The sequence below is a fragment of the Tachysurus vachellii genome, chromosome 1, assembly GCF_030014155.1.
Source record: "Tachysurus vachellii isolate PV-2020 chromosome 1, HZAU_Pvac_v1, whole genome shotgun sequence".
In the NCBI taxonomy this organism is placed as follows: Eukaryota; Metazoa; Chordata; class Actinopteri; order Siluriformes; family Bagridae; genus Tachysurus; species Tachysurus vachellii.
This window is the reverse complement of record NC_083460.1, coordinates 20,772,274-20,799,185: the sequence shown is the minus strand read 5'-3', so window position 1 is coordinate 20,799,185 and position 26,912 is coordinate 20,772,274. Positions and strand designations below refer to the sequence as shown.

Below are 26,912 nucleotides of genomic sequence, written 5' to 3'. Positions count from 1 at the left end.
TAAAAAAAAAGAATAATATTCATAAAAAAAAAAAAAAAACTAAGTGGTTTAATGAATAGCTGAAATCCACACACAAGGAATAAGCAATGTATCGTTTCTATTCTGCGCCATCCTTCAGGATTCATTATGGTATCTGCTGCCGCTAACTATGATCATCATAATTTGGAATCCTGTCTCAGACATGCAACATGGCCAAGAGCCAAAATTGACCATGCACTTGGTAAGGAAAGGAGCGATGGCTTATCATTGTCCTGTCAATCACAGAGACACTGGCCAATCGTGTGTGTCTGTGAGCTGATGTATGCGGAAGATGGCGGATAGCACTTTACTACAAATGAAGAGCATGAGCAGCAGTTCAAAAAGGTGCGGTTTCTCAGAGGAAGCATGTGTTAGGCTTCACCCTCTCTGCTATGATAGTTTCTCTGTATAGTTTTGCTCAAACAGCACTTTATTAAGCTCAAAACCAAAAGAGAGATAAAATAGGAACTGTATGTTTGATTTGCATTAAAGGCTAATGCAGTTTAGAAATGTTTGAAAACTCATTCCAGTCACATTGATTTTAGGCTCGATGGCTAGACTTAGCAGCTGGCGTTAAGATCATGTATTATGTCAGATCATTCATTATTTTATCTACTTGCTTGCATTAGCAATGAAAATTGATTTTGGATTTATTCAAATCAGTCTATTTTTTCACTTATTTGCACTGAAACCACATCTTAGAGGTGAAGGACTTCCAAATAGTATAAAATATTAGGCCTGGATTTAAATATTAACATAAAGTTTAACATACAGCTTCATATTCTTCAAATAGCATATTTCAAATAGCCTTACCGCACTCTGCCTTACCGAAACTTGGATTAAGCCAAATGACTACATCGGTCTAAATGAGTCTACACCATCAGGATATACTGTACCTATAAGCATGAGCCTTGTCAGACTGGTCGTGGAGGTCGTGTTGCCACTATCTTTAGTGATTACCTTACTGTTACCCAGAGAACACAGTATAGATTTAATTCTTTTGAAGTGCTTGTCCTTAATGTTACACTATCGCACATGCACACAAAAAAATCCCTGATGTCTCTTGCTCTAGCGACCGTGTACAGACCACCAGGGCCCTACACCGATTTTCTTAGAGAATTCACAGATTTTATTTCAGACCTGTTGCCTATTGGTTAAGTTTGATAAAGCGTTAATTGCAGGAGATTTTAATATCCATGTTGACGACACAAACGATGCGTTAGGACTCACATTTATGGACCTACTAAACTCATTTGGGGTTAAACAAAACGTCACTAGAGCAACTCACCGTCGTAATCATACACTAGATTTAATAATATCACACAAAATAGACGTCACTGACATAGATATCATACCTCAAAGTGATGACATCACAGACCATTACCTCATAACGTACACACTACCTGTAGAACAGACTAACTGTGTCTCACCACGTTATTGACTCGGTAGAACTATTATTCTGACCACTAAAGACAGATTCACAAATAACCTGCCTGATCTGGCTGGACATCTTACTGTACCCTTAGACACAAACGATCTAGATGTAATGACTAACAGCATAGGCGCTATATTCACTAGCACATTAGACACTGTTACCCCAATCAGATTACAGAAGGTTAGAGATAAAACACTTGCACCTTGGTATAATAGTCATACTCACACCCTCAAGAGAGAAACCCGTAACCTCGAGCGAAAGTGGAGGAAAACTAAATTAGAGGTTTTTAGAATTGCGTATAAGGAAAGTATGTCCAACTATTGACAGGCTCTAAAAGCTGCCAGGGCTGAGCACCTGAGCAAACTCATAGAAAATAACCAGAACAATCCTAGGTTTTTATTTAACACAGTTGAGCATCACCTATTTTATTAATCAAACATATGAAAGCAACTAGTGACCCAGCCTCACCTAAGGCTCTAGACACACAACTACAGTGCTTCACAAGCACAGGACAGGAAGAGTTAGATAAACTTATTACAACAGTTAAATCAACAACTTGCTCACTAGACCCCATTCCAACTAAATTACTGAAAGAAGTGTTACATAAAGCTGGTGAGCCCCTTCTTTATATTATTAACTCCTCGTTATCTTTAGATTACTTCCCTAAATCCTTCAAGTTGGCAGTTATTAGTCCACTCATCAAAAAACCTAATTTAGCTCCAAATGAACTATCAAATTACAGACCTATTTCACACCTTCCGTTTATGTCTAAAATACTTGAAAAGGTTGTGTCTGTTCAACTGAGTTCCTTCTTACAGGAGAACAATATCCTCGAAGAGTTTCAGTCAGGTTTCAGGCCCCACCATAGCACAGAAACTGCACTCGTGAAAGTCACAAATGACCTGTTCTTAGCTTCGGACAAAAACTGTATGTCACTATTAGTTCTACTTGACCTTAGTGCTGCATTCAACACTATAGATCACAACATTCTCCTAGATCGCATACAAAATTACACAGGTATTCATGGACAGGCTTTAAGTTGGTCCTTAGATCCTACCTATCTGATCAATACCATTTTGTAGAATTAAATGGTGTATCCTCCAGTTTATTACCACTTAATCATGGGGTCCCTCAATGATCAGTTCTAGGACCTCTGCTTTTCTCGATATACATGCTTCCATTAGGGAACATTATTAGAAGACATGGGATTAGTTTCCACTGCTATGCTGACGACACACAGTTATATATCTCATCAAAACCAGATGAAATAGCTAAAGTGTCCAAATTAACTCAATGCCTTAGAGAGATAAAAGACTGGATGAGCTGCAATTTTCTGTTGTTAAACTCTGATAAGACAGAAATACTACTTATAGGTCCAAAAACCAGTTCACAGAAACTCTCACAATTTAACTTCCATTTAGAGGGATGTTCTGTTACTAGTAGCCTGACAGTGAAAGACCTTGGTGTTCTATTAGACAGCAACTTGTCTTTTGAAAATCATAGCGCCCATACTACAAAAACAGCCTTCTTTCACCTTAGAAATATTGCCAAGCTGAGAAACATCCTGTCTGTCTCTGATGCTGAGAAGCTAGTTCATGCTTTCATGACCTCTAGACTGGACTATTCTAATGCGTTACTAGGTGGTTGTCCTGCATCTTTAATAAATAGGCTACAGTTAGTCCAAAATGCAGCTGCCAGAGTTCTCACTAGGACAAGAAAGTATGATCATATAACCCCAATTTTATCAACTTTACACTGGCTACCTGTTAAGTTTAGAATTTATTACAAACTGCTGCTACTTACGTACAAGGCTCTTAAAGGTTTAGCTCCTACGTACAGTATCTAACTAGTCTCCAAACACGTTACAATCCTTCACGCTCTCTGAGATCACAAAACTCAGGACTTCTGGTAGTTCCCAGAATATCTAAGTCCACTAAAGGTGGTAGAGCGTTTTCTTATTTAGCTCCCAAACTCTGGAATAGTCTTCCTGATAGTGTTCGGGGCTCAGACACACTTTCCCAGTTCAAAAGCAGATTAAAAACTCATCTCTTTAGTCAGGCGTACACATAATACATCCCATAATCTTGCGCACTATTACATTAGACTTGCACATTTTTTATGAACAGCAGATATGTTAATCCCTCTACACTGCTTCTCTCTTTCTACCCATCCCGAGGCATCCAGAAATTGTAGCAGCTCCGATCGTCTTCCGTGCGATGAAGATCTTGGACCTCCACTGAGATGAGGCCTACTCTGTGAGAATCCTGAAACATCTACAGACTCCAGTTGGACTTTGTGATACTAAAGAGGAGATCTGAACTCCATGTGATCCTTACACCAATACAGCATTTGTTTGACTGTATATTTATAATCACACCCTCTAGTGTCACCCATATGAGGATGGGTTCCCCTTTGAGTTTGGTTCCTCTCAAGGTTTCTTCCTTACCAATTTAAGGGAGTTTTTCCTTGCCACTGCTGCCGGAGTCACCTCAGACTTGCTCATTGGGGATAAATACATATACATACATACATACATACATACACACTGTGAACTATATATATCTTGAATTTTTATTATATTATTTCTTTATATTTCTCCTTATGTTTATCTTCTGTTCTATGTTTATGTTCTGTAAAGCTGCTTTGATACAATGTCCATTGTAAAAAGCGCTATACAAATAAACTTGAATGTTTTATGAAACATAAAAACTTATTTCACGAGTCACTAACTAAAAGTTTTGTTTTAAAGTGTTATATATTTTTTTTATAATTTTATATTGTTGAAAATGTTTTAGTATTTTGCATCTTCTTAATTCTGTCTTTTTTAATACAATATTCAGCACCATACAGTATATTTGTATATATCTATAATCACACCATTAACACTCATCACTTCATTCCTTTTCTTCCCTATAATAGGAAGATATTACCTTCTGTCTTTATGGTTGTGTTTATGTGGGGTTCAGTTGAGGTGGTGCTTGTGGGTAAGCCTGACTCTTTGGGTATTTCTGCACCTAGAATAAGCAGAACACTTGAGTATATATTTACATATGGATGTAATACCATACATTTGTATATATCTATAATAACACCATTAACACTCATCACTTCATTCCTATTCTTCCCTATAATAGGAAGATATTACCTTCTGTCTTTCTGGTTGTGTTTATTTGGGGTTTAGTTGGGTGGGTGAGTGTGGGTAAGCCTGACTCTTTGGGTATTTCTGCACCTAGAATAAGCAGAACACTTGAGTATATATTTACATATGGATGTAATACCATACATTTGTATATATCTATAATAACACCATTAACACTCATCACTTCATTCCTATTCTTCCCTATAATAGGAAGATATTACCTTCTGTCTTTCTGGTTGTGTTTATTTGGGGTTTAGTTGGGTGGGTGAGTGTGGGTAAGCCTGACTCTTTGGGTATTTCTGCACCTAGAATAAGCAGAACACTTGAGTATATATTTACATGGATGTATTACAGCACATACCATACATTTGTATATATCTATAATCACACCCTTAACACTCATCACTTCATTCCTATTCTTCCCTATAATAGGAAGATATTACCTTCTGGCTTTATGGCTGTGCTTGTTTGGTGTTGAGTTGTGGGGGTGCTTGTGGGTGAGCCTGATGTGCTTGGGACTGTAACTAGAATAAGCAAAATACATGAGTATATCAACATGTACAATAGATTTAAAACGTCGACACACCCCTTTTAAAGTGGCAGATTTGTGTGATGTAAAACAAAATGAAGCCAAAATAAATCATGTGGTGTCTTCAGTCTGAAGTCACAAGCTCTTCATTTTAGAAACCCTAAACTAATTGTCATGATTCAGCCCGGACTTTTGGCCATGTGCTATTGTTGTTGTCACGTGTCTGCCCCGCCTTCGTCTGCTCCTCCCTGTTTCATCACCTGTTCCTAATGTTGTCATTGTCTTAATTGTATTTAAGTGAGCCGCGTTGCTGAATGCAGCATGGAATCATTAATTACGTTTACCCCTCGTCATGGCTAGTCTTTTTTAAGTGCCGTCATTTGTATTGTTTTAGTTATCGTCATTTCTGGCTATGTCTTCCTCATTTATTAAACCCCCTTCATTTGAAGCTATCCTGCGTACGGGTCTGTCTCCTTCCATCCAGGTTGTGACACTAATACCTTGTTGAAGCACCTTTTGGTTTTATATTGCACATCCTGACTCCCCAGTATGTTTCTGCACAGCCCCCTTCAGATCACGTCCAGATCTTTCAATTGGAATTGGTGAAGCTTTTTCTTTGTTTATTTTATATGTGACATTTCTATTCATCTTCAGCTTCCTAACAGATGTCTGCTTCTTATTGGTTTGTGCCAAAATCAACTGGTACTTAGACTGGGATTTAAGATTCCCTCCACATTGAGCTTAGTCTTAGTCTGAGCTGAAGCAAAATAGAAGTGAAGCATGATGCTGCCACCAGCATGCTTCACCACGGGTTGAATCATGGTCACATTAAAAGAAACATTAATGAAACTGGACAAATTCAGCACAACATGCATTTAGTTGGTGGTTTTAAACATAATGGAAATAATAAAGACTCTAGACGGACATGAGTAATATATCTGATGTATGATATAAGGACAGAACTCCATGTCTCATGACCAATCATTTAACTTGCTCATTTTTTGGCACTAGCGTGATGTGCTACATTATAATTCTAAAACCGAGGATGACAATATTCATGAATTTGTTCATTTCCTTTAGTCAATATTAATACATTTCACTAGCTAACTAGCATGTTGTGTATTATTATGTTCTGTTACATTTGATCAGATTTAATCCCAATTAACTGGGTTTCAGAGCAACCAAACATGAGAATTGAGAGAATTTTCAAAAAATTTGCATATTTCACATTTTTAATGGTTAATGTGCATGTGAAGCAATACACAGAGAGAGAGCAAGAGAGAGAGAGAGAGAGAGAGAGAGAGAGAGGGTGTTACCGTTTTTGCTTGAATTTCCAGCTCCTGGACCACCTAGAAAAACATTGGAGATGAAAGATATAAGATACATTAAAGCTATGAGACTTTCAAGCATAGTGTTCACATTCATGAAGTCAATTTAAGGCTGTTTTTTTAATGAAAATATACTACTGACAAATATAACTGTGAAATTGAGAGAGAGAGAGAGAGAGAGAGAGAGAGAGAGAGAGAGAGAGAGAGAGAGAGAGAATGTTACCTTTATTTTGGTCTGGACTTTCAGGTACTTCATCACCTGGAAAAAAAAACATTGGAGATAAAAAATATAAGATACATTAAAGCTATGAGACTTGGCACATTGTTGAAGTTTTATAGATCATTTGGAATGTGAACAGTGCAATAACAATGTGAATACAATGTGAATAGGTGTTAGTTCTGTTCCAGGAGATTTACACTAAGCCCTATAATATGCCTGTGGATCTGAATCAAGTGAGATCAGCTGGTCATGTGGAAGTGCAGAAGATTCTGACATGAGATGTTAAGGCAGAAACTCAAACTAATTTTACTTATTTAATAAACATCATTAAAAAATAACACTACCCTTTCAAGCATAGTGTTCACATTCATGAAGTCAATTTAAGGCTGTTTTTTAATGAAAATATACTACTGACAAAAATAACTGAATTTTATAAATGAAATAATTATTTTCTTAAAAAAAGAATAATATTAATTAAAAAAACAGTTTATTAGGGCCTGAGCACCGAATGGTGCGAAGCCCTATTGTTTTTCCTCGGGAGTATTATTTATTTTTTTATTTTATTTTATTTTATTTTATTTTATTTATTAATTTATTTATTTTTTTTCCCACACATTGGCCAATTGGGGTCTCTTAACATGCTCGAAAACTCTTTTTGAACACATGTCAGAGTCGCGCGACACTAGGATTGGACAAAAGTTGGAATACGGGCATGGCAGGGGGGCTCTGTAGCGCCCCCTGTAATGCAAAAACAAACATTGGTGCACAGATCGGGACATGTACGAGAGTTGGTACGCATATAGATCTCATCGACCCGAACAACTTTCGCGTCTAAACTATGAGCTCCGCCCAACAGGAAGTCGGCCATTTTGGATTGTTTTATAAGTGCATACGGTGAACTTTTAAATACTCCTCCTAGGGAATTCATGCGATTGACATCAAACGTGGTGAACATGATGCCGAGACATTGCACTTGCTAAATTGCGAAGGGATTTTTGATATCTCGAACGCTGCTGCCATGGCGAGGCGACAAAGTTATGGCGAATTCAGAGAAACAGGAAGTGTCTAATATCTAAAGCAAAAAATGTCTTATTGTGATGACACGCGGTGTGTATGTTCGGCCAAGGATTCCGATCGCATCGATGTGCCTATTGTGAATCTTGGACATAGCGCCACCAACAGGCGCCAGGAAGTGTGTCAGTCACAACAGTTGCATGTGGTGAACTTTTAAATACTCCTCCTAGGGAATTCATGCGATTGACATCAAACGTGGTGAACATGATGCCGAGACATTGCACTTGCTAAATTGCGAAGGGATTTTTGATATCTCGAACGGTGCTGCCATGGCGAGGCGACAAAGTTATGGTGAATTCAGAGAAAAAGAAAGTGTCTAATATCTAAAGCAAAAAATGTCTTTTTGTGATGACACGTGGTGTGTATGTTCGGCCAAGGATTCCGATCGCATCGATCTGCTTATTGTGAGTCCCGGGTATAGCGCCACCAACAGGCCCCAGGAAGTGTGTCAGTCACAAAGGTGGATTTTTTGTCAGCTGCATGCGGTAAACTTTTAAATACTCCTCCTAGGGGATTCATGCAATTGAGACCAGACTTGGCCACCATGACGCAGAGATATTGCAGATTTTTTATATCTCAAACACTGTTGCCATGGCATCGTGTCAAAGTTTACTTTTATTTCAGGCATATTTAAGGCTTTTGGCATGCTTAGATTAACTTGAAATTTGACACATACATCACATTTGTCGGCTGTTAAGTGTGGACAAAAAGGTCAGACAAAGGTGTGTCTCTTAAGTGGCTCACTAGCGCCCCCATTTGTCTAAAATGTGGGGTTTCATTTACCTACAGTCCCCAAATGGGTCAGTAACAACATAAAATAGTCCACTGATATTTACCCACTTGAGGCACTTGCCCACCGTGCATTGTTTTCTGGAAGGCACCGTATAGCGATAAAAAATCGTGTGAAGGCCCGTCATCGCTGCTTGCAGCTATATTTTTAATTTGTATTCCATTTGGTATTTAATCAGAATCCAAATTCATATTCTGACAGATTTGTAGCTGTAATAAGAGAGAAGTGGAAGAGTGAATAGCTGAAATCCACACACAAGGAATAAGCAATGTATCGTTTCTATTCTGCGTCATCCTTCAGGATTCATTATGGTAGCTGCTGCCGCTAACTATGATCATCATAAGTTGGAATCCTGCCTCAGACATGCAACACAGCCAAGAGCCAAAATTGACCATGCACTTGGTAAGGAAAGGAGTGATGGCTTATCATTGTCCTGTCAATCACAGAGACACTGGCCAATCGTGTGTGTCTGTGAGCTGATGTATGCGGAAGATGGTGGATAGCACTTTACTACAAATGAAGAGCATTAGCAGCAGTTCAAAAAAGGTGCGGTTTCTTAGAGGAAACATGTGTCACTCCGGAACAGGCAGGTGATAAAATTTAGGAGAAACTGGTAATAACCCAGTCACCAGAGTCTGGGTCATTGAGATTAAAGGTGCAGGTGGGATATTGGCTGAAAGTGAGAGTTTGTGAGTTTGTGAGAGCTTTTGTTGAGTGCAGGACTGATCAGAGTGTGTGTGTGCTGATGATGACGATAATGATGATGATGAGGATGATGATGACGATGATGAGAGGACCCTTTGTTACCTGAAGTCTGATTTGTTTTAGTTTCCTGAGGTGCGACTGAAGGTTGAGTGGGATTAGGGACAGAGTATGACAAAATCATTTCATTACCCACATAAGCAGGAGAATTGTGTTTCTCTTTACAGTTACAACACAAAGCAATGCTGAAAGAGACAAGTTCACATCTCAGAAACATTTCAGCACTATTTTAAAAATCTGTGAACAAAAATATTTCACACAGTTACATATCATAGCATTTTATATTCAAAGTTTTGACATTTTCAGTCATAGGATGTAATATAGAAGAAAAATGATGTCAGGGAAAAAAGTAATTGTGTGCCTGTGTGTGCACGTGTGTGTGCATGAGCCTGTGCCTATGTGTGTGTGTGGGTGTGCGGGTGTGTTTGTATGTGTGTTTATGTGCATTGTGTGATTGTGTGTGTGTGCATGTGTGTGTGTGTGTGTGTGTCTCTGTGTGTGTTTGCACATGTGTGTATTAGCCTAAAGGTGTCTGTGTGCCTCTGTATGCACATATGTGTGTGTGTGTATGTATGTGTAAAGGTGTATGTATGTATGTATGTATGTATGTATGTATGTATGTGTAAGTGTACATGTATGTGTAAGTGTGTGTTATATCTGATGTATACATCTTCTAAGAATATTCCTGTCCAGTTCTTTATCAAAAGTTATCAAATGGAGGCCCATCATTGACAGTAGCTTTTGAATAGCACGGCCGGGTTGCTATAGCAACGCAGAGTGCACAAAAGCTATTTCAGTTTTTTAACCACAGCTTCCTGTGAGCTGTAAAACCTTACCCCTCTTTCCCCAGACAAGAACATTTTGCTTTCTTCTATTTTCTTCTGCTTCATCTGCTTCATGAAGTTTAGAATGTGTGTAATATGTTTTCAGAAATTAGTATCTTTATTAATAATAGTTTTAGTGGTTCAAGTAATACTCAGGAAAAACACAAATGTTGTGTTCTGGATATACAAAATCTATTGTCACTGTCTCGGATCAAATCCACAATGTGTTTATAAAGTAACTGGTGAAGTATAGAGTACAGAGTATAAAGTATAGAGTACACAGTATAGAGTATAGAGTGCAGAGTACAGAGTATAAAGTATAGAGTACACAGTATAGAGTACAGAGTATAAAGTATAGAGTACAGAGTATAAAGTATAGAGTACAGAGTGTAGAGTGCAGAGTACAGAGTACAGGGTATAGAGTGTAGAGTACAGAGTATACAGTACAGAGTATGAAGTATAGAGTACAGAGTACAGGTTATAATGTATAGAGTATGAGTACAGAGTACAAAGTACAGGTTATAAAGTATAGAGTAGAGAGTACAGATTATAGAGTGTAGAGTACAGATTAAAGATATAAAGTACAGAGTATAGAGTACAGATTGTAGAGTATATGGTACAAAGTGGAGAGTATAGAGTACAGAGTGGAGAGTACAGAGTGGAGAGTATAGAGTATAGAGAACAGAGTATAGTGTATAGAGTACAGAGTATATATAACAGAGTATAGGGTACAAAGTATAGAGTACAGAGTATAGAGTACAGTGTACAGAGTGTAGAGTACAGAGTATAGAGTACAGAGTACAGGGTATAGAGTATATAGTACAGAGTATAAAGTACAGAGTGTATAGTATAGAATACAGAATGTAAAGTATAGAGTACAGAGTACAGAGTATAAAGTACAAAGTATAGAGTACAGAGTGTAGATTATAGAGTACAGAGTGTAGAGTATAGAGTACAGAGTATAGAGTACAGAGTACAGTTTGTAGAGTATAGAGTACAGAGTATAGAGTACAGAGTATAAAGTACAAAGTATAGAGTACAGAGTGTAGATTATAGAGTACAGAGTATAGATTATAGAGTACAGAGTGTAGAGTATACAGTATAGCGTACAGAGTACAGAGTATAGATTACAGAGTATAGAGTACAGAGTATAGAGTATAGCGTACAGAGTATAGAGTACAGAGTGGTAAAGCACAGAGTATAGAGTACAGAGTGTATAGTGTAGAGTACAGAGTGTAGCGTACAGAGTATAGAGTACAGAGTATAGAGTACAGAGTGTAGAGTACAGAGTGTAAAGTATAGAGTATATAGTGTAGAGTACAGAGTATAAAGTACAGAGTATAGAGTACAGAGTACAGTTTGTAGAGTATAGAGTACAGAGTATAGAGTACAGAGTATAAAGTACAAAGTATAGAGTACAGAGTGTAGATTATAGAGTACAGAGTATAGATTATAGAGTACAGAGTATAGATTATAGAGTACAGAGTGTAGAGTATACAGTATAGCGTACAGAGTACAGAGTATAGATTACAGAGTATAGAGTACAGAGTATAGAGTATAGCGTACAGAGTATAGAGTACAGAGTGGTAAAGCACAGAGTATAGAGTACAGAGTGTATAGTGTAGAGTACAGAGTGTAGCGTACAGAGTATAGAGTACAGAGTATATAGTGTAGAGTACAGAGTATAAAGTACAGAGTATAGAGTACAGAGTACAGTTTGTAGAGTATAGAGTACAGAGTATAGAGTACAGAGTATAAAGTACAAAGTATAGAGTACAGAGTGTAGATTATAGAGTACAGAGTATAGATTATAGAGTACAGAGTGTAGAGTATACAGTATAGCGTACAGAGTACAGAGTATAGATTACAGAGTATAGAGTACAGAGTATAGAGTACAGAGTGGTAAAGCACAGAGTATAGAGTACAGAGTGTATAGTGTAGAGTACAGAGTGTAGCGTACAGAGTATAGAGTACAGAGTATAGAGTACAGAGTGTAGAGTACAGAGTGTAAAGTATAGAGTATATAGTGTAGAGTACAGAGTATAAAGTACAGAGTGTAGAGTATAGAGTACAGAGTGTAGAGTACAGAGTGTAAAGTATAGAGTGTAGAGTATAGAGTACAGAGTGTAGAGTGTAGAGTATAGAGTGTAGAGTATAGAGTACAGAGTGTAGAGTATAGAGTACAGAGTGTAGAGTACAGAGTGTAGAGTATAGAGTACAGAGTGTAGAGTATAGAGTATAGCTTACAGAGTACAGTGTGTAGAGTATAGAGTACAGAGTGTAGAGTACAGAGTATAGAGTATAGCTTACAGAGTATAGAGTACAGTGTGTAGAGTATAGAGTGTAGATTACAGAGTGTAGAGTACAGAGTGTAAAGTATAGAGTATATAGTGTAGAGTACAGAGTATAAAGTACAGAGTGTAGAGTATAGAGTACAGAGTGTAAAGTATAGAGTATATAGTGTAAAGTACAGAGTGTAGAGTATAGAGTGTAGAGTATAAAGTGTAGAGTATAGAGTACAGAGTGTAGAATATAGCGTACAGAGTACAGTGTGTAGAGTATAGAGTACAGAGTGTAGAGTATAGCGTACAGAGTACAGTGTGTAGAGTATAGAGTACAGAGTGTAGAGTATAGAGTATAAAGTGTAGAGTATAGAGTACAGAGTGTAGAGTATAGCGTACAGAGTACAGTGTGTAGAGTATAGAGTACAGAGTGTAGAGTATAGAGTATAGAGTATAAAGTGTAGATTATAGAGTACAGAGTGTAGAGTATAGCGTACAGAGTACAGTGTGTAGAGTATAGAGTACAGAGTGTAGAGTATAGCGTACAGAGTACAGTGTGTAGAGTATAGAGTACAGAGTGTAGAGTATAGCGTACAGAGTACAGTGTGTAGAGTATAGAGTACAGAGTGTAGAGTATAGCGTACAGAGTACAGTGTGTAGAGTATAGAGTACAGAGTGTAGAGTATAGCGTACAGAGTACAGTGTGTAGAGTATAGAGTACAGAGTGTAGAGTATAGCGTACAGAGTACAGTGTGTAGAGTATAGAGTACAGAGTGTAGAGTATAGAGTATAGCGTACAGAGTATAGTGTGTAGAGTACAGTGTGTAGAGTATAGAGTACAGAGTGTAGAGTATAGCGTACAGAGTACAGTGTGTAGAGTATAGAGTACAGAGTGTAGAGTATAGCGTACAGAGTACAGTGTGTAGAGTATAGAGTACAGAGTGTAGAGTATAGCGTACAGAGTACAGTGTGTAGAGTATAGAGTACAGAGTGTAGAGTATAGCGTACAGAGTACAGTGTGTAGAGTATAGAGTACAGAGTGTAGAGTATAGCGTACAGAGTACAGTGTGTAGAGTATAGAGTACAGAGTGTAGAGTATAGAGTATAGCGTACAGAGTATAGTGTGTAGAGTACAGAGTGTAGAGTACAGAGTGTAGAGTACAGAGTGTAGAGTACAGAGTATAGCGTACAGAGTATAGTGTGTAGAGTACAGAGTGTAGAGTACAGAGTACAGAGTATAGAGTCTAGAGTCTAGAGTATAGAGTATAGAGTATAGAGTAGTATAGTGCACAGAAATAATAAAGCAGAACTAAGATTTGCAAGAACGCCTTTTGACAGTCTTTCTCTTTTCCGGATGTGGCTTTGCTCAACTCACTTCACAGCTTAAACTGCACACAGACACTGCCAACACATTTTTCTAATGTTCCACCTACTCAATGGAACATTATTATGTTCTTACTTCAACTCACACACTTCATCTTGCTTTAGGATCATAAATAAGTAAATAAATGCTGCCATATATTATAGAAATATTCCTTTCTCAACCACAGAACAATAACAAATCATGGAAGAGTCTGCAGTAAAAGTGACATCCACAATAATGTCCTCATAACAATATTATAATAATATAATAATAGCAATAATGTTTTGGGCTTTTTTAATCTGATAGTAATATTGTTTATCAAAGATTTGCTTAAAGGAAGGAGTTTCAGCCATTTTAAAAAAGTTCAGCCATGTTGAAAAAGGTCACTCACAAGCTTGTGGCTTACAGATTTATTTACTTAACTTTAAGAACCGCATAAATAAATCATTTCATAATTATACAGAGAAAAATCACATGAACAGAGCTTATTGATGTGTTTGATAGGAAACATGGGCAAAACGATTAAACACAATCTGCTTTAATGTCACTAATCAAATAAATAGAAATAAATAAATAAAATACTGAATGCGTTCTTTAAGTGGTAAAGGATTAAATTCTTAAAATCCCATCATATTAGACTAACGATCAGAATATTCTGAAATAACATTATTGCACATAACAACATTGCACAAACATTATTCAGTGTGTCCACATAGGGCTCAGTTACTCGATTGGGGTTTATTATTGTAAAACTGGTTTAACTGGTTAGCTGATTAATTATTAGCTGATGATCGCAATTATCGTATTATTTAAAGAAGAAAAGAAAGAAAGAAAGAAAGAAAGAAAGAAAGAAAGAAAGAAAGAAAGAAAGAAAGAAAGAAAATGCGTGTTACACCACAACACTGCAGTTCACGTTACAGCTATTAAGGACTTTTCCTGGCTGCAGTAAATACAGTAAATAACATTACAATAAATAAAGAAATGAATAAATAAATCAATAATATTTTCAGCTTTATTATTATTATTATTATTATTATTATTATTATTATTGTTATGATTATTATTATTATTTTATTTATGTAAAATAAATATATTATTATTATTATTATTATTATTATTATATTATTATTATTATTATTATTATTATATGGTGATATCACTGTGGTTATAGTGTACATTGTCTATTTTTATCTTTCTGTATAAAGAGCAATATCTGATATTTAATATAACACTTATTTTAACACACACTTGTGTTCAGTAGGAGAGCTGTTTATAAACACAATTACAGGCGTCTAATACTGGGTACGATTAGAGCTGGTTAAAGTGTGGATAATTAACTGCTGCTTGGGAAGAATTGTGTTCTACATTTAACATTTAATATCTGAAAAATAAATCTGATAAATTCTTGTGTCATCAAAACACTTCAAAATATCTCCTTTCCTTTCCTGGACTGTTTAATGTATACAGAGTCGAGGAAGTAACTAAATTTTATCTATTAAAAATTAATCATTTATTAATATTAATAATAATAATAATAATAATAATAATAATAATAATAATAATAATAATAATAATAATAATAATAACAGAGTTTCTAATTCATCATACACTACATATTAAGCTGATAGAATCATATAATAAAGCATATTAGTAGTAGAGACATTTCGGTGTGTGTGAAATGTGCTCTAGCTGTATAAGTCTTATCAGGTTTGTACACACGATGCACTGTTCAGCTCTAATGATCATTCCGGCATGTGGCTTTAAGTCTCCACTTCCTAAACACTACACATACATCACAGACAACAGGTTCACTGCTACATATATTTGCTGCACAACTTACAGGCGAATGGTTTAAAGGGTTACAAATTGCTTTTTTGTTTCACTGAATTTTTTATTTAAACTACTGAGCTTGAGATTCATAAGACGAGACACTGAGTGAGAATGAGGAAGTGGCCTCGGGCCTGCAAAGAGACGCCACATTACAGAAGCAGACCGTATTGTGAAAAATACACCAAAAAGGAAGCATAGCTGTGCTCAAACCTAGACTAGGACATGTTCAAGACCAAAAACATATCGGTACTCAAAGGAGCTTTAAATCAGAAAAGGCTGTTATTCAGAGGGAGCATGTAAGATCAGGCCGAGACGCTGAATCCACACACACTTACACACCAATCAAGAAGCCATTAAGCATCAATCACATTGTTTCAACCAGAGCCTCGGTGGACACACCCAAAAAAATTCACACATCAGTTCTCAGTAACATACACAGATCTCTCATACACACTCATACACAATCACACACACTCATTCATCAAAGGCAAATCTTCATCAGGACACTTACTATAAAATGTTTTATGATCTAACGATATAAACCGAGCGAGACATCAAGGAAGAGCGTCTCAGTCCAACATCGTCCATCATCCCCATATTTATCACCATACTATATCATTTCATTTTCCACTACTCATTATTTTTTACTATAATTACGCAGATTTATCCAGACATTTATCCGGTCCAAAGAGTGTCATGTATTTGAAAAATAAAGACCTTGTTCAATTACACTTCTCAAGAAATCATTTCCATCCATTTTACAGACAGACAGATCGCAAGAAGAAGAAGAAGAAGAAGAAGATGATGAAACCATTCATTATTTTAAAGTCATACAGTAACCAACCTTCAACAAAACCTAATATATTTAGGTACATAATATAAAGTGAAATTTATGTAGTAAAAGATCACCGTGTAACAATCTAGCCTGAAAATAACTTCCTGAATAAAAACATGCTACTATGGAAAACTTTTCTACTCACATAACACTAATCCTGCCAGGACCAGCAGTAAGAACATTAGTCCAGGGACGTTTGCCATAACAGAGTGTAAAAGGCCTCTTCTAAGACACCATAAGTCCTGTTGGAAACAAACATTCAGTTAAAACATCCAATAACTGATTTGAGTTTAAAAACGTGGATATTTTTGTTCTAAAAAATTTCAAAAAAATTTTGTTTTAATGATTATTCTTCTACTTACTCTTTCTTTTGTTTTATCTAATCAGTCGTCACAGTTTCCTGTGTGTTTTCTGCCCTGGCGTCCTCAAGCTTGCGCTTGGCTTGACAGACAGAGCGATGACAGGAACAATCTCACCTTCAGCTATGCACTAAAGGCGTCTTAACAGGAAGTTGCATTTTCAGCTACGCCACAATCTCTCTCACTTTGCCCTCATTTGTTAAAGGCTAAGTAACAAAGCTGTAAGAACATCATGTTTCTACTCTATACATCTTCATGTCCTTTATCCACAGTGAACTGCCTTGTATTATCCTACAGAAATTCTGAAAACTATCATCAAAATTTTGAATATAATGAAAATGATGAGAACTTTGTATTCAGAGGTCAGTGGTGCAGTTTTACCGTTAAAGTGGGAAAAAAACGACAATTTATATGATTATTAAAGCATTTGGGGTGTGTGATGAATTACAAGAGCTGCTCATGCTTGGAATAAGATGACAGCACAAGCCGTTGAGAGACCGAATGGCTAAGTTTAGCTAACACCATCAGCTAGCTAAAGTTATTCTATTTTCTAATAAACTGGTTAGTTAGTCAGTTTACTTGTTCTCTGTCTGCTTATACTAGCACAGAGAGCTAGCGATATCACTTATTACTCACCTTAGCTGCTGAACTAGTCATATTGATATACATTTTATCTTTACTAGCTAACAATTAGCACTAGCAAGAAGCCTACACTGTAAACAATCACAAACACTGTTATTTAATTAAAATTGGCAACTTTGAGATTCAGAAACCCTTCTATTACCACTTTTTTAGCTGTGTAATGTTAACTGGCATACAAATAAGTATGTCCAGCACCACAAAATATAGCAGTAGCTTACTAATTACTGAGGCAAGGTTAGTTACTTTTAGCGGTCAGACTAAAGGAACAAAAACGCAAACATGCTAAACAAGCACCCAGTATTTCATACAAGATGATTTATATAAAAGACAAACATGATGCAAACTTTAAAATAATTCCTTGAGTCAGGACATTAGAGGAGTCATTCTACGAAACGGGTGCCATTTCCACTTTGCAATTGTCCACATTTTCATTAAGAACAAACTTTTTTTTTTACTTACAACTTTAAATATTATGTTAATCCTCCAAAAAAAAACATAATTTCCCACCTCAGGCACAAAATCCTTAATAATATTATCAACTTTATTTTGGCAAGGGAGTATTTTCTTTTACCACCCCATCACGGACAATATGTATGCAATAAGAGTAGTAAAACAAGAAATCTATTTTTAAAATCTAATGTTTTCCTAATAGTAAAATGTCCCTTTTTTGGAAACCATCAATAGAAAGTCTGTAATTTAATTTAAATAATTATTCTTAGTTTTTTTAATCTTGAAATATGAATTTGACATTTCAATGGCCTCATTGTTTGTACTTAAAAAACTAATACACTTAAAAAATACAAATAAATTTACATTTATTTGATTAGTCCACACAACAAGAACATCATTCAACATTAATTTATGTAAAATTTATTTTCTTTTACATACATTTTTAACAAAATGACCCCGTGACGGGGTGGTAACTGGCTTATTTTAAACTTTATAAAACTGGGGAGGGGAAACATTAACATTGGAAATTTAATGGAAAACTTTGGTCATGCTCTGAAAAACTAAAAAAAAGAGCATCATTACAGTGACTGGGAGAGTCGCATCCACACATCCCTTTGGATTTCCATGTGGCGGGATGTCACAGGCTGTGGTGCTTGAATGATTTCGAGCACATCATCGATGAGATACCACAGCAAGCCATCTTAGAAGAACCTGTTGACACCTACACGGTGCATACATTTTACCAGGGCATGCGTTTCATCTGTCTCCATGATGATCCCAGGATAAAGATCATTGTCATATTTAAGCATGCACCACTTCCCAATGAGATCTCCACTTTCCCAAGCAATTGCTTCTGTTGGCACATTTTGGGCTGTCATGTTAAAAGTAAAATGATGTGTTGTGAAGCATTGACATCTCAGCTGCTTTTGCGTGGAGCACATGCAACTTATTTCCCGGTAAAGGATTTCTCCTGGAGTGGATGTGACCACTTGGTGGGTTTTCATTGTGGATGGCACTGGTGGAATCTTGCCTGGCATCTTTTCCATTGCCTGCTCAACAGCTTCAGATGATACATAAAACAACTTAACAGTTGTAGATGTTTCAGTTAGGGCCTTATATAGCTCATGGGCATCGGGTATGTCGCGGCCGTTGGTCACCAGCTTGTCTGCTGTTCTTTTCAAGGTTCCCCCAACACCGTCAGGGGCCCCCTTGCCATGGCTTGCCTCAAAAAAGTTCCACGTTCCACCTTTTAGACCTCGTCTTGCAAGCTCTGTGCTGAAAAGGAAGAAATTTCCTTTCTGTCTGTATTGGGTACAAGGTCCATCACTCAGAAAGTGTAGAACAGATACATCTGGGTATGTGGCTTGCAGATAATTCAGCACCGGTTTCATGTGTTCCCATATAGCTGGGGGGCTTTTGTGTTTGGAGGGTGACACTGTGCTAAAACAGATGGGCTCTTTATGGGTGACATAGTGAGTGAGTGACATAGTGAGTGAGTGACATAGTGAGTGAAAGAGAGAGTGAGTGAAAGAGAGAGTGAGTGAAAGAGAGAGTGATTGAGTGACATAGTGATTGTGTGACATAGTGAGTGAATGAATAAACAAAACAGGGTTAAGTTAACAGATAAAAAATATTAACCTATATCAGAATCCTTGATTTCACACATCTTCACATTCAAATGGGAAGCAGAACCACCTCGTCACAATAAAACGTGACGGGGTGGTATGTGACGGGGTGGTAAATATCATCCCAAAATGGCCGCATGTCTCCCATGTGGTCAAGTTCCTCACCTAGCATACATGCATTCTATCTGAAATATAATTTTATTTGCATTAATAATGTTAAAAAATCTATATAAATTAGTTTTCCCTCTCTATCTTGCGTGACGGGGTGGTTGGTTTGAGCTTGACGGAAGCTGCCTAACATGAAAAATCAACAAATAAAGAATGTAGAGGAATGTCAGTACTTGCCTGTTTTTGTTCTTGGCGGCAACAAGGCTCCAATGATGTCACTTCCGCTTTGTGATGTCATTTGAAGCAACAGTACATTATTTATTGATAAAACAAGTTAGTGTGATGGGGTGGTAAATCAAATTGAAGGACGCACACAAATCATAAAATATTTACAAAAAAATAAGGTTTATTTTGAATAAAATATATCTTATGTGAAAAGGGACACAAATATAATTCTGAAAATAATATCTTTTTTTAAAAATACATAACTTATTTGGTGATATTTTAGATGCAAATGTCATGTTGGTCAACATGAACATGTGAAAATGGCTATGTACTAATGCAAAATTATTAAAAATAGTATGTTATTCTTTAAGAATAGTGTTTTTATTATATATCATGTTAACAAGAACACTTCAATAAATAACTTTAAGCTTTGTAAGCACATATTTGGACATTTTTGTGCCTTATGCATCTCATCAAATGTTGCGGACCCAAATGGCACCCGTTTCGTAGAATGACTCAGAGGCTGCTTGTGAGGACTGTGTGTGAATAGAGTTATGAAGGAACAACATCCACCAAACCTGGCATACTAACACTGCGGGGATTTGTCATCATCAATGAACTGTAGACGATCCTCATCAGGACCTTCAGAGAAACGAGGTTTTCATTTATTTATTTAACTATATACATATATAATACAGTATATACAGTATATAAACATCAACAGGACTTGGTTTAGTGTAATGCGTTTATAACTTATTATAACTTTAGAAACTTTATTATTGTAAATTAAAATGTTTTTGGTTATACCTGGATTAGCTCTGACCCACCGTTCACTTAACAGGGGAACTGTAGTGAAATATGCAAATTTATTACAGTGATTTTATTTACATCAACAAACAGAGAATGACCTGATATTGAGAGGAACAGCCTAGATATAAGCGAATAAAAACAAAAAATGAGTGATCAGGTCATAATGAACAGACATAATAATGGAGGATTGTGTTGGGTTTTATGCAGAGGAACGTGAGATGACTCCAGTCTGGTGACCTCTAACCCTGTATATTATTCAATGCTGATGCACGTGAGGTTTAAATAATTTCTATTTAGTTCAGTCATCTATTTCAATCACTTAAATCTCTCTCTCTCTCTCTCTCTCTCTCTCTCTCTCTATATATATATATATATATATATATATATATATATATATATACTACACTCTGTACAATTTAGATTATTCATCTTTTTCTCAGTGAACCAAACATCTCAGTCACTTCTTCTGGTATCACTACAGCAGGATTTCGGTCCTGGTTGATGGACTCTACACAAGTCCCATGAACACAACTCATTATCTTGTCCCTTGTAGAGCTTGCTGCAAGCTACCACTTCCTCACTCATTTTTTTTCTCTCCTCTCTTTCTGGTTTCCCGCCTTGTTTGAGGAAGTCACAAAATGAAGCAGATTCATATGAGAACTCACTACTACAACATCTTAGCTTCGAGATGCAACTTTTGAAAATCGGTCTCTTACACTTCCATAAACTACACTGATTAGTAGGTTTTATTTTAGTTTTTTAACAAGTTACAGATGTCTCAGATTTAGCAGTTACGTGTAGAACAAGGTGACATATGAGCTCATGGTTTTAAACAGGCTCCAGGTTGTGAAACATTTCCTGTTCTTTTATTACCTAAAATCTCTCACGCAAGATATAACAGTGATGAACATCTGCTGAGATTAATATGAACTTTTTTTTAAAATAAAATTTGCTGTTAGAAATATGAGCTAAAAATAGCATGAGTGGACATCTGCAGAAGAAGGAACTTAGTGAGAATAAAACACAGCAGGTCGCACCATTACAGGAAAATAACCATGATGTGGCCAACATTGATTATTTCCCAATAACTGCATGTCCTGAGCCATCAGATAACATATTTTTTATTATTAATGAACAACAGAGTGCATATTTTGTATGTTTACTATAATAGTGCAACCAGTTGCTTCCTGTTAGCCTGTACTGTATATCAGCTATACAATCATTTCATACCACCCTCCTTCTAAATGTACTAGATAAAATATCACATTAATAAATCTTTGTCATAACCATCAGATTAATCTGAACAGTGGAGAAGAAAGAACACTTTCTTAGACATTGCATGACACTTATGCAGAATGTATGAACAAATTTATAATATAAACTATTATAAAAACACTTGCTAGGTACTGTATTTGACTTGTGTGTGCATGTTTTTACCCACACAGGGAAGAAGTACAAAGAAAAAATCTTGTAAATGTAAGAACATGTTGCTTGTGCAGAAAGTAATACACCCTTCCTGAGCGCTTCACACAATGCAACATGAACTGTGTCATTAAAACTATAAATGGCATCGTGCTTTGTGGGCTGATGAAACCAAAATCGAGATTTTTTTTTGTTCATGTACATCATTAGCATGCTAAAAGAGATCTGCAAACAAACTGCAAGCACACTGAATGGTTTGGAGGTGGATCTGAGACGCTTTAGAGCTGTTAGCTTTGTGATTTATGTCATCATGAGTTAGCCCAAAGCCTCTTTGTCTCTGTCAGGAAGTACAGAGGCCTTGGCTTTTAATAAGACAATAATACGTTCGGGTAAAGAATCAAACCAGCAAAATAATTTGCAGTGCATTTTGTATCTTAACCTGTTGGTCTGAATCCAAAGAAAGTTTACATGCACAAAACAAAAAATATACAGTACTGTGCAAAAGTTTTAGGCAGGTGTGAAAAAATGCTGTAAACAAAGAATGCTTTCAAAAATGGAGGTGTTAAACATTTATTTTCATAAATGAACAAAATGCAGTGAATGAACAAAAGAGAAATCTAAATCAAATCAATATTTGGTGTGACCACTCTTTGCCTTCAAAACAGCAGCAATTCTTCTAGGTACACTTGTACACAGTTTTTGAAGGAACTTGGCTGGTTGTTCCAAACATCTTGGAGAACTAACCACAGATCTTCTGTGGATGTAGGCTTTCTCACATCCTTCTGTCTCTTCATGTAATCCCAGACACACTCGATGATGTTGAGATCAGGGCTCTGTGGGGGCCGTGCCATCACTTCATGCTGGTTTTGAAGGCAAAAGGTAGCAACACCAAATATTGATTTGATTTAGATTTTTCTTTTGTTTGCTCACTTTGCATTTTGTAAATTGACAGAAATAAACACTCATTATTTATATTTCTGAAAGCATTCTTTGTTTACAGCGTTTTTTCACACCTGCCTAAAACTTTTGAACAGTACTATATAAAATAAAGGATATTAAAATGTTATGTATGAAGGAGTGGACCAAACTCTCTAACTATAATTATTTAGACATTACAGAAAGGGAATCAGTGCTGATGATTTCTCAGAAACAAATCCGCTGATTCTGATCACATGATAACTTCTGATGTTTATCTTCATCTTGTCACAAAGGCTGGCAGGTCAAATCCAGACTGAGATGTTCAGTGGTGCACAAACGTTTTGGCTGTAGAGTATTGTCGTGGTTTCTAATCTACAGACTAAGCGTACATCACTAAAAGCTTATTATAATCCTACAGATGGACAAAAAAGGACAAAACTCCGTTAAACTGACTCTGTTTTGTAAGAATATACACGTCTCAGCGTGATTTAATAATAAACATTAATAAAGCTGATTTGAAAAAAAAAATCAGCTTAACAAAATACAATCTGTTTCCCTTACGTTTTTTTTATTTCTGTTAATAGCAACGTTATGTTTAAAAGCAAACTGTGATGTGTGGCTTGATATATATCAGCCATATACTCATATACTCTGAGTGTGTAGGCTGCACTGCCATGCTTGCTTCAACAAACTGGTTTCAGTCTACAGAATGCACCGAGTTGCAGGAAGTGATTTTAGAGCTCTTTATAGTGCAGGATGATTAGAAACAAGCAACATGACAGTTGACACAGAACAGCTTTGTAGACGTGAGCTTCCCATAGACTGCGATGGTGCTGTATTTAACGACTACAAAGCATGTCTTTCTCTCTCTCATACACATACATGTCTTGTAAGTGAGACATGACAATCCTAGATTAGTATAACTATTACTTTTTCACCAATGAGCAATTTAATAATGTAAAGTCATTAGAACAGCAACCTTACAGTCATGTGACTCGGTCTGTAGCTAATATTAAAGTGTTTACTGTCTGTATGTCACATCCGCCGTATTTTACATCTTCATTTATCTCAATCTGTGCGCTGTTTTATTCCCATTCACTGTCCTATTGTGGTCTGTGTTTCCTGTTTTTGTTTCCTTGTTGTCATGGTAATTAACATCACTGTTTTCTAAGTAGCCCTTGTTTCTTGTGTACACTTTATTTTCTCTGGATGTTAAAGTAGTGTATGTGAACCTGTTGGAATTCTAAATTTTAAACCTTTTTGACAGCAGATTTCTTTGCATTTCCATCGTAAACCTTTTGAGCTGATGGAAGGCAGTGGCAGCATGTGACTTATCAGACTGATGCTCCAGATAGCACCTGGAATCAGCTACATTTAGCAGAGAGAAAGTCCGGTCCAGCCCAGAGGGTTGCCCCATGCTTCTCACTCAATGGAATTTCCCCAGTCATACCCAATGAGCACATCTGTGTATGACAGCTTGGTTCACATTCATCACACATCCCTTTTTCATATATTATGCTCACACAGTTGTAGCTTCACATGAAGTTTAGAAATAGACCTGCTCATTACTGCTCACTGGGCAAACTAGATTTGGTTTGCAAAAGGGAGTGTCCCTTTGTTGGGTCTTGATTTCTTATTGTATTTTGGTAAAGGTACAGTCCTCTGCAGGCTGGCATGTCGTCTGTCCAGGCTTCCATACTGTGGAAGGTTCATAGATGCTGTATTTTGTCCTTTAATCCGTTCGTTCTTGGGTTTAAGTCTGTGGTCGTGTCTCTCGAGAACCTGCTCCTCTGCCTCACCCACCCAGTCTGCACCAGCCAGGCCATCAGGAGCTCTATTTCCAGCCCTGCAGGGGCCACAGAGAGATGCAGGTGTCTATATGATTTCCCCTTCCTGCCAACATGCACATTTTCATCCGTGTCTCACTGACCTTGTATCAGCTCTTGACTTCTTGGCCATTTGGGAATCTGTCCCAGTTCCAGAGATGAAGCTGCAGCCCTGTAATGTACAGTCTACAGCTGACCCGAGACCTGTACGTGAATATCTTATTACAGATGCATTAAAGGTGCAATAATAATATACTTGTTCCTTACCTTAATTTGGAAAACTGACGTCCGGTCTGGAATGCTTGTGTAGGTTTGGATCTGACTGACTGAGAGTAGTCAGATGCAAAGGATCTGCAAAGGCACAAGCGTTTACCTCAAAACCGAATTTCCACAGATGTTCCTGCAGCTCCAGACCTCTAGCAGACATCTGCATGTCTTAAGAGGGCTCTGTCACATCTGCCCTGACATAATCTGTACACCGCCTGCCGTGTTGTCCCCTTGACTTTACTCACATGGTCGTGATGGTTCATTAGTCCCACCTATTTCTCATTAGCCCTTGTTAGTTTGCTCCTCATTTCACCTTCAGTATGAGTTTCTCTCAGATTAGAAACCTGCTCTCAGAGGTCTTTATTCCTTTTATTATTATTATTATTATTATTATTATTATTATTATTATTATTATTATTATTATTAATCACTCCATCACTCCCTGAAAGCATAGTTATTCATTATGTTAGTTTTCCTAGTCTATTTTCTTATCGTTTATTCATATACAGCATCTACTTCAAGATTTATAATAGAAATCTCAATAGTATCATTTATTTTTGATAGAAACATTATATATTATTATTGCATTATATATTATATACATTATATACATTATATATTATTAGTCTACTAATGTAGACTAATTTCACTATGAGCAGAAGTGCTAGCGCAAGCTGACACCCAGCTTCATCATGATGAAAACAGCAGTTGGTAACACTTTATCCAAGATTGAGAAGAAATCCTAAGTATCATCATCTTCATCATCATCATCACTCAACATGGTTCCCACATTTAAGTCTTTTCACAGTTTGAACAGCTAACATCAGAGTGTGTGTGAATGCTTTACTCTGACAGCTGGACAGCTGTTTACAAACTGAACTGATTAGCCTCATGTCAATTCCTCTATGACACATAACTTTCCAACAACTTGATCAAAGCCTGATGTTCACCATCAGACACTCGTGGAATTCACAAGGCTTTAGACATCATTGCTGCTGGCTTCGGCTCCTTATCTTATCTTCCTAACGCCATTTCTGAGTGCGCATGGCTACAGAAAGCTTCACAATGTCATTTTGGTGGAATCATTTAAGTTTTCCTGAAGTATTGTTTGGAAAAATACAACATTTAATCTTCATCTGTCAACAAAATACACTTTTAACATTTGTATTTTAAAAACTTAATGTTCAGCTTCATCACACAGGAGGCCTTTCTCAAATTGCCCAAAAAGCCAAGATCTGTTAGTACTAAGAGGATGAAACATAATGTAAGTTTTCTACTTTTTATATATATATATATATATATATATATATATATATATATATATATATATATATATATATATATATATATAGCTTCCGCTATCTTCTGCTACACACACTCCCCCACACACTCCCACACACACATACACACACACACAAATATAGGAAAAGCAGAAGCCCTTATCAAAATATCTTTAAAATGAAGAGTCTTTGATCTCCCTTAATAAACATACACACCTATAAACCTCACGACTGTAACGTGTGTTTTGAGAACGTGTCTCCTGTCTTTGTGTGTACTTCCTGTACAGTTGAGTCAGAATCTTAATCCTGAAAAAGCCATAAATCTGCAGTACACAGTAAGGACAGAGGCTGTAGGCATGTGCTGTGGGTAACAGTAACATGTCCACCATGGGGTCATTTACAAAATCCAGAGTATCTTCATAACATGAAGAGAAAAAAAGATGCCACAGGAAGCTGATTTTACTGGGAAATTTCAGAATATAAAACTTTCCTAAACTTCTCATATTTGCCCTCTCTTCTGCTTTACAGTAATATGGTTGGTGTGACAGCAG

The 26,912-nt window shown here is 36.6% G+C and overlaps 1 protein-coding gene across 29 annotated transcripts in view; it reads right to left on the bottom strand.

The window, feature by feature from the left end:
* ptprc (protein tyrosine phosphatase receptor type C) overlaps positions 1–16,948 on the bottom strand; it is a 37,430-nt gene extending 20,482 nt beyond the window's left edge. For 15 of the 29 annotated variants that reach the window (XM_060876452.1, XM_060876460.1, XM_060876471.1 and 12 more), the window contains exons 1-8: positions 16,792–16,948; positions 16,575–16,671; positions 6,673–6,708; positions 6,438–6,470; positions 5,036–5,116; positions 4,814–4,897; positions 4,599–4,682; positions 4,384–4,467 (exon numbers count right to left, since the gene is read on the bottom strand). In XM_060876452.1, coding sequence (XP_060732435.1) covers positions 4,384–4,467; positions 4,599–4,682; positions 4,814–4,897; positions 5,036–5,116; positions 6,438–6,470; positions 6,673–6,708; positions 16,575–16,632 — 460 coding nt within the window. In that variant the 5' untranslated portion in view covers positions 16,633–16,671; positions 16,792–16,948. The remainder of the gene's footprint in view (positions 1–4,383; positions 4,468–4,598; positions 4,683–4,813; positions 4,898–5,035; positions 5,117–6,437; positions 6,471–6,672; positions 6,709–16,574; positions 16,672–16,791) is intronic. The other 14 variants (XM_060876667.1, XM_060876684.1, XM_060876711.1 and 11 more) reach the window with 7 other exon arrangements.
* Between the last annotated feature and the right edge of the window lie 9,964 nt (positions 16,949–26,912).